At 36.5% G+C, this 9,531-nt stretch overlaps 2 protein-coding genes across 2 annotated transcripts; one reads left to right on the forward strand and one right to left on the reverse strand.

The window, feature by feature from the left end:
* The first annotated feature begins 2,410 nt into the window (after window positions 1-2,410).
* Window positions 2,411-5,478, forward strand: LOC145092245 (zinc finger BED domain-containing protein RICESLEEPER 1-like). Its single transcript, XM_079030177.1, has 3 exons — window positions 2,411-2,573; window positions 3,189-5,141; window positions 5,235-5,478. Exons 2-3 carry the CDS (start codon window positions 3,194-3,196, stop codon window positions 5,288-5,290), a joined length of 2,004 nt encoding a protein of 667 aa, XP_078886303.1. The 5' UTR covers window positions 2,411-2,573; window positions 3,189-3,193; the 3' UTR covers window positions 5,291-5,478.
* Window positions 5,479-8,713: 3,235 nt separating this feature from the next.
* Window positions 8,714-9,082, reverse strand: LOC145095239 (uncharacterized). The gene has a single exon (XM_079033154.1). The coding sequence runs from the start codon at window positions 9,080-9,082 to the stop codon at window positions 8,714-8,716; it is 369 nt and encodes a 122-aa protein (XP_078889280.1).
* Window positions 9,083-9,531: the final 449 nt, after the last annotated feature.

Genomic DNA, 9,531 nt, shown 5'->3' on the forward strand with positions numbered 1-9,531 from the left:
AGGTGTGGTTCATACTCTAAGAGATAGTAGATGCGAAGGTTCGGATCGAAGATCTTCGCGAGACAGCCCTCTGGTCGGGGAGGGACTTGCTATCGTAAACTTTTTCCCGGTGTATGTGAGGGTGACGAACTCCTTTTTGTTCGGTCATAGGTTGTACCCGGGCCTGTACACACCGCCCATCACACCCTGGTCGGAGGACTTTTAATCGTGAGCTACCAATATTAAATTTTATTTTGTGGGTTTTTTCTTTGAATAGAGTTATAGAAAAATAAAAGACTTTATCATTGTAATTTTGTCCATTTCTTTATCCTATTTTCATGTACAATGTCTATTAATGTAATTAATTGCTTTCAATGAAGAAAAGTTGAACATGACAATTACAATATAGTTATCAAAGTGTTTTTGGTCTAGCCGATATCTTCTGTTCTTAATTTTTTTAACTTTGTAAAAGATTTCATTTATTTTTTAAACTTTTGTATTTATCCCTCATTATATATATATATATATATATATATATATATATATATATATATATATATTCAACAAGGAACCATTTTAAACCTCAAAACTAAAAATCCAATCTTTTCTTAACTTTTAGAACAAGTTTTTCATCAAAAAAAAAAAAAAAAAACTAAAAATATAGATATCCATAACTTTTTATCCTCCATCCATTGATATTAAATTTGATAAAAAAAATTGATATGTTCAGATTCACACTGTGAATTTGTTCAGATTCATATTGTGAATTTATAGAGATTCACCCTATGAAATCTGTGGAGATTCACAATATGAATTTGTGTAGAAAATCATATTGTGAATTTATAAAAAATTAATGATTTATAATGTAGATTCACAATGTGAATCTGAATAGATAAAAAAAAATAAAATTTTTTTTATCAAAATTGATATCACGGGAAAGAAGATAAAAAGTTTTGAATTTATATATTTTTAGAATTTTTTTGATAAATAATATCTAAAACTTGAAAAAAATAATACTTCATTGGTTCTATGGTTTAAAATTGTTGCTTGTTGAACTTTTGCATATATATATATATATATATATATATATATATATATATATATATATATATATATATATAAATTTTCCTAATAACTTTCATTCGTTAACTTATAAAAAATTTACATTTTTATGTGCTTATTTTTATATATGTTTCGTTATAAATTCAAAATGATCAACATTTCTACGTAAATTTAGAACTTTCGTTATGTGTTTTTTTATGTATGTGTTGGTATAAATTCAGGTTTGTCTACGTTTCGACTTACTTTATTTATTATATATATTTTTTTAAGTTTTCGTACTTATTTTTATGATTTGTCGATTCCTATAAGCTAAACTTCTAGAAGTTCGACCATTATATAGAGAGATCCATATACTAGTCATGAGCGATAACGAACCCTAGAAAGGTGGAAGCAATAGTTTCTAGGATGAAGCCGAGCCATTGGAACTTGAATATCTCATTAAACGTCAAATATCCCTATGATGCTAGCAAGTGAAAAGGAAGAAGTCCCCATGACGTGTAAGTGAGCTCAATCTTTGCTCCTTCATTCTTCATAACAACCATAACCAAGCTGCCAACTAATACTTATAAGTCGGGTCACATATAATATGTTTTTTAGTATTTGAACTTCCATTTATTAGCTAAAAAAATCTTAGTTGTTATTTTTATGTAGGTGTCGGTATAAATCAAACTTTCTTTACGTTTCAACGTAATTTTGTGTATGTTTTCGTTCTTATTTTGATGTATGTTTCCTACGTATGAGTTTGGTCATATATAAAACACTTTTATTCAACGGTATAAATTTGAGTTAGTCAATGGTACCGACCCTTGTTAGATGTTTTACCGACACTTGTCACCCTTCAACTTTGTAAAATGACATTTTTCAGCATTTTACTTCGTAAAATGTCACTCTACGACACCTAATTTTTATCAATATAATTATCAAAATTCAAATTAGCACTGCTGACAAAATACTATGTTTATTATCTAATATACATAAGTTTGTTTCCTTCTATATTTTGAAGAATTTGGTTGGCAATCACCATTCTCATGAAATTTTTAACAATAATCAATTTAAGTATGTTATATCATGTCCATCTTCGGATAAATATAATATTCAATTAAAATCATAACTTGAAAAATATTTTATTATTAATTAGATTTTGTTATAATATATTTGAGAGAAGATAGACCTATTTAACCTTCTGCACCAAAAGTCCAAAACAACTATAGTTGGTGTTTGTGAGAGTTTTCAGCATATTGAGTTTTTATTTATTTATATGTTTTGAACTTCAATTAAATAGCAGCCCAACAATGATTTGAGCATAAGGCCCAAAGTTCAGTGTATCGGGTTGGCGCCTTCTTACAATCTTACGGCTGCTCCAATCTTGCCCAATACTACATTTCTATCTCTCCTGCAAATCGTCTCTCGTGGGATTCATCTCCCAGAAAACACCCTTTTAACGCTATCCACCGAAAATCTAAACCCTAAAAATTCTATTCTGTATGCGTTTCAAATTTTCTATCTGCAATCGCAACTCCTTAACACTCTCTGTACGTTTTCTCTTCCTCCTCTCTCATATTTCTTTGTGAATTGTTTATGCATGAATTTCAAATTACGTGTCTGGATAAGTGTAAGCTCATCAAATGGTTTCATGTAGTCCCGTTTGTTCGTTAGTTTTTGTATTTTAAATGTAAAAGGGAAACCCGAAGTCCGATTCTTTTTCTCATCGGCGTTTTCCCCGATCCGATTCCAATAGGGTTTTATTTAATTAAAAACCCTTTGGCTTTTACCCGATTACGCGGGTTGTCTTAGGATCCAGTTCGGGTCAAAACTGGTTTTTTTTTTACATATGGGTCGGTTATTTCTCCTGCAAACTTTGCCGAATTACCTTTGAGGATTTTCAAAGCTTGATGATTGTTCCTTCATGTTCATTTCTAAGTTTGAGTTCTTACAGTTTATCCGTTCATATATGAGTTGCTGGTTTGAGTTTAAATTATGTTTTATAAGAAGTTCATGGTTATGTTTTTCTTTTGTTATGTGCATTGTGATGTAATACCTTTTATTTGGAAGAGGTTATATGCTTTTTCATATAATATGCTATGCGATTTACTGTATCAAACATTTCTAAACCTGTTATATCATAAATTCTTTTTATTTGGATGCAGATTCAATGGAGATTTCTGATGAGGCTGTACTAGTTGATTGTAGCAGATTGAAATCAGCTGTGTGGAAAGACTTTGATCGGATCAAAAGAGGTGATGCCTGCGTTGCTGTTTGTAAGCATTGTAAGAAGAAACTCAGTGGTTCAAGTACCAGTGGAACATCACATTTAAGAAACCACTTAATCAGATGTAGAAGAAGATCAAATCACGATGTATCTCAAATGCTAACATCAAAAGGTAAGAAAAAGGAAGGATCTTTAACACCTGTAAGTTTCACATACGATCATGATCAAACAAAACCCGACATCCCCAACCTCATTAAATACGAACAAACCCCAGTAAAAGACAGTCTTGTTACTTTAACCACTGGTAACTTTGACTACAAAAGGAGTCGATTTGACCTTGCTCGCATGATCATTTTACATGGGTACCCTTTAGCTATGGTGGAACATGTTGGGTTCAAAATCTTTGTTAGAAAACTTCAGCCATTGTTTGAGCTTGCAACGCTTGATGGAATTGTGGCTGATTGTAAAGAAATTTACCTGAAAGAGAAACAAAAAGTTACTGAAATGCTGGATACCCTTCCAGGTAAAATCAGTTTAAGTGTCGACACATGGTCTGCAAAAGGTGATGCTAAGTACTTATGTTTAACTGCACATTCTGTTGATGAAACTTGGGCATTGAAGAAAAAGATTTTAAGTTTCATAAACATCGACCCTTTTCTAACAGAAGACATGGTTTCTGAACTTATCATGAGCAGATTAATGGAATGGGACATTGACCGAAAGTTATTCTCTTTGACTTGCAACAATTGTCCAATTCATGACAACATTGTATGCAAACTCAGAGATCGTTTATCACAAAACAGGTTTCTTTTATGTAATGGTCAATTATTTGAAGTAAGATGTGCTGCAAATTTTATAAAAGTCATGGTTGATGATTGTCTTGAAGCTTTATCTCCAACAATCTCCAAAATCCGTGAAAGCATCAAGTACATTAAAAGCTCACAATCCGTTACTGAAAAGTTCAATGAAATGGTTCAAGAAGTCGGAGTAAACAGCGAGAAATCGTTAAATTACGATAATACCCTTCACTGGAATTCAACCTACATCATGCTTGATGTTGCTTTGGAGTACAGAGAAGCCTTTTCACGTCTCCAAGAACAAGATTTTGCTTACACAATGTGTCCTTCAGATGATGATTGGAGTCGAGCTTCTACAATCACTAGTTTCTTGAAACTATTTGTAGAAGTTTCTACAGTTTTTGCAGGAAGCAAACATCCAACTGCTAATATATATTTTCCTGAAGTTTGTGACATTCATTTACAACTAATCGACTGGTGTCAGAGTCATGATGAACATATAAGCGAGTTATCTTTAAAAATGAAAAACAAATTCGATGAGTATTGGAAGAAATGCAGTTTGGCTTTAGCAATTGCAGCAATTTTAGACCCGAGATTTAAAATGAAATTGGTGGAGTATTATTACCCTCAAATCTATGGAGGTGATGCTCCTGATTGTGTAGATATAGTTTCTAACTGTATGAGGGCGTTGTACAATGGGCATGACGTGTACTCCACGCTGGCGTCTCACAGCCAGGTAGGCGGAAGTGACACGAGTGATACGAGGGACCGGTTGACCGGGTTTGACCGGTTTCTTCATGAAACTTCGCAAAGTCAAAATGTGAAGTCTGACCTTGATAAGTATCTTGAAGAGCCTTTGTTTCCTAGGAATATTGATTTTAATATATTGAATTGGTGGAAGGTGCATACCCCGAGGTATCCTGTTTTGTCAATGATGGCGAGAAACATTTTGGGAATTCCTATGTCTAAGGTTTCATTGGATTCGGTGTTTGATACTGGAGATAGAGTTCTTGATGAGTATAGAAGCTCATTGAGTGAAGATACTTTGCAAACTTTGATTTGTGCACAAGATTGGATGCAAAATGGTGTACAAGGTTAGTGTTTTTTGTTATTCTTATTATTATTATTATCATTTCTTTGTTTGACTCGATGGTTGACTAATGGGATTTTGTTTGTGTTCGTGTTAGATTCCAGATCATCTTCGAGCTCAACTGCTTTGGCCATTTGTTATGATGCAAATTAGAATGAAGTTGGTAACAAGTTCTTGCTTTGCTAGTCTTTTGTTAGAAATTGTTTTGAATTTTCAGGTAGAATTGTTTAATGATTTATCTGCTTTTAGCTCATTTTTTTTATATATATAGAGCTGCTTTATGGAATATCGTCATGACTAATGCAAGGAATTTAGTTCTAATATACTAATGCATTCGAATATTTACTATATTGAAGTTAAATTATTATCTCATCATGAAGATTGAAGGGGCATTTGGTTTAATAGCAACAGTTGATTCTCTAAGACCTTTAGGTTGTGATACACAATGTTTTGGTAAAGTTTTAATAAACAATTTTGTATTAATAATCTTTGAAGTTTGCAATGAAGCTCAAATGCTTGTATGCAGAATGAATGCTCAACATTTTGTGTTAAGGGTAAAAGACAATTATATTGTTTTACGACATAATGAACAACACAAGAATATTCAACTTTGCACAGAGCCTGCCCCACCACCAAACGGTATAAACAAATAAGCTTGAACCGGATCCAAAAATCTACTCGGTTCGAATGGCATCGGATCAGGGAAATACTCTTCATCATAATGGGTCTCATATGTCGTCCAAAGCACCTGTTACACTGCAACATATCACATTAGAGACATGAATTTACACATTTCACCCATCTACTTTCTATGTTTGCACATTCCATCCTCTACAAATCGTGAACCATTCAATTCTTCAAACTAGTGTTATACCTGCAGACGGACGGGTTGGCCGATAAATTAGTTTTTGAGTAAATTACAGAATGGTCCCTGTGGTTTAGTCAAATTAGCAGTTTTAATCCGTGGTTTAGTCAAATTAGCAGTTTTAATCCGAACTTCGAAAAGCCAATTATTGCACTTTTGATCCTTTCGTTTAATTCTGATAGTAAACATCTATTAAAAACATATAAAATGACTAACAAACCCTTCATTATGTATTTTAAATTTTCTTTTTATTTATTTGTTGATTGTAATTTATTAAGTTAAATCAGTCACCATGTCCTCACCTACTCCCACCTATATGTTCATGTGCTCCAACAATGATGTCTTCGAGGATGGTCATCTTCTCCAACAAGCCATAGAGTATAAAAGCATAAGGTGAAATCTAAAACCTACATCGAATAACCGAATGATATCATAATCTAAATCAGTAACCAAAATCAAAATAAACCCAAACAAAATGACAATAAAAACCGAAAACAAAATCTCAGGTTCCAAAACCTATCACACTTAAGACGTCATGTTGAGACTCGGGTCCAAACCAATCAAAGAACAATAGTGACGATTTTTGAAAAGGATTATATGCTTGGAGACTCACATCCAAACCATACCCTTGTTTATGTGTTTCCACCACTAAATCCTTGCAAAAAGACGATGATGAATTCAAAAGCAGAGCATAATGACTCGATTTTGTAATCAGAAGGCCTAATTTATTAGAGATAAGTTGCAAATTCAAAATCATGGCATTAAAGGACCCCAGGCGTTGCTGTATTGCACCATCATCCAACACCCATCGTTGATGCCAAACCCTATGATGATCTTCGATCTAAATCAACCGTACCCATCAACCTTCAACTCTTTACCCTTCCCCCAAATCTCTAGAAGTCAAATGTCTATGACGGTCTCAGTGACAATATCAATGACGATCTTACGTCACATAGCACATGTTGTCATGAAAATTGTTCCCTCCACTGAAATCGGGTCCACACAACAAACCGACCGGGATGTACGAGCGGTAGTTACCATGAGAATCCATTTTCCAGGTGAATAAAGAGAGAGAGGAACAAGGGCGATGTGAGAGATCCACAAATGCCACGTTCCTACCCTCAATAACTACCATGGCTCAGATGCATCGCCCATGCAGGAAATCGCTCTTGGAAGAAAGCCATGCAGGCGAGGCCGGGGCACAAAGGTGCACAGGCACTCACGGAAAAGATACTCCGCGTGGGAGTATATTGGCCCACTATATATAAGGACGCGGCCAAACTCAGGAAGAAATGCCCGGAGTGCCAAGCCTTCGCCCCTTTTCAAAACCAACCTGCCATGCCTCTAACCAGCATCAACAACCCTTGGCCTTTCCATCAATGGGGCATAAATATTGTAGGACCGTTCCCGGTTGCCCCGGGGGGATTCAAATTCCTACTAGTCGTTGTTGATCACTTCACCAAATGGATCGAAGCTGCACCATTAGCCACTGTCACAAGTAGGAAAATGATAAAGTTCAGTATCCTCATGAGATTCGGTACCCCCATAGTCCTGATTAGTTACAATGATACTTAATTCGAGGGTAGTCGTTTCAAAGAGTGGTGCAAGGAAGAGCAAATCCATCGATGGTTCACCTCAGTAGCCCATCCTCAGGCCAACGGCCAGATTGAGGTATCAAACAAGATCATTTCCAACAGTCTCAAAAAGCATTTGATGAAATCGAAACCAGCTTGGGTCAAAGAGCTGCCAACAATACTCTAGTTGTATTACATGACCTCAAGGTCTAGCACCGAAGAAACACCTTTCAACTTAACGTATGGCACGGAAGCAGTACTCCCACTCGGAATCACAAGCAGATCTTTACGAGTAACAAAGTTCGATGCGAATACTAATGATGTTGAACTCCGTCAGAATCTAGACGTACTCAATGAAAAGCGCGAAGCTGCCCAACTCCACCAAGCGACCTACTGTTACGCCCCGGGATCTAGATCTCGTGACAGGACCTATACTTGTACTTCCTACAGCCGTGAGTATTACTAACACCTAATCCCATATTGAGAGGAGACTAGGTTAAACTATTCTATGAGATTAAAAGCAATTGACTTCAAGCATAATTTTATTTCATAAACAACTACCCTTTAAATAGGGAAAAACAAAAGACTCTAATAAGGAAACAAAGATCACCCAAATCGACTCAAATACTAAATGATCCTAATTATCAAATGTAAAAACTGAAACAAAATAATTCCCTAAAATAAGATATTTTCCAGAAATTAAAAATACTTATTATCCATATGATTCATAACATTACTCCCCTCCTCCGCATTGAGCTTGTCCTCAAGCTCAATAGTCACCCATTAGCGTCATCTTCCTCATTGTTCATCATGATGCAAAAGAGCTTGGCACATTTATGCCCAATAGAGAATATTTCATCACAGTTGAAGCACAAGCCTTTTGCCCGCCTCTCTGCCATTTCTATAGACGTTAGTTTTTTCCAGGCCAGATTTAGTGTTTCAGCTTTATAGGTTCCAGCTCCTCCTTTTCCTGCTGACTCTCGTTTTTGGCTTGCAATCGAGGTTTGGTTTCCTGTAGGCCTGACACCTATTGGTTCTCCTGCTTCTGCCACCCTTAGCTCAATTTGTCTGGCTAGATTCATGGCATAATATAGAGTTATGGGTCTCGCAAATTAACCTCATATCTTATCACGTTCATTAGCCCCGCACAAAAGTGCCAAATGCTTTGCCCGGTGTGATCCCCGTCGTCCTACCCAACAACAATTCGAAGCTTTCACAGTAGTCTTCTACTGTCCCAACTTGTCGAAGCCAAGTTAACTCCCTTAAGGGATTCAAGCTCATAGGCGGGCCGAAACGGATTTTGCATTCATCCGAAAACTCGACCCAATTCAAACGATTTTTCATCCTTCTCAAGTTTCGGTACCACCCGCTTGCCCGAATCTGTAAGGCGAAAGTTGCTTGGCGGACCCAAGCCTCCGGCGGTGTTTGTTGTTCTTCGAAGAAGTCCTCACACTTCTCTAACCATTCAAGTGGGTCACCCTTGCCGTCATACATCGGAAACTCCATCTTGGCGAATCTAGGCACCCGATTTCCAGGTACCCGATCGCCATGGTAACCTCCTTCATCAAATTCATCCTAACTTTTATGCACCTGTTCTTGTTCAATATGCCAATTGTGTCCCGATCCTTCGACTTTCTGGAAATCCCAGCGGTGTTTGAATGATTGTGGGTCTGCATTGCGCCAAGAATCAGACCCCTTCCCTACTCCCCGTCCTGTTCCCAAGGGGTTTGATCCAAACGACCCCCTGCCTCGACCTAACACCGTGAAGGCACTCGTCATCTTGCCTCCTGGTGTGTTGCCGGTGACGATGCCCTTGCCCTTTCCTCGGCCTAGCTCGCTGCTATCTTCAAATTGTTGGTCCATCTCTTCTTCTTCCTCGCCTGCTTCAGACCCTTGTTTGTTGACCTTGTTTTGGGATTGTGATAAACTCTCTTCCAGCGCCGCATGCTTGGCCT

This window comes from Lactuca serriola, chromosome 3, assembly GCF_051521515.1.
Source record: "Lactuca serriola cultivar US96UC23 chromosome 3, Lser_US96UC23_V15, whole genome shotgun sequence".
NCBI lineage: Eukaryota > Viridiplantae > Streptophyta > Magnoliopsida > Asterales > Asteraceae > Lactuca > Lactuca serriola.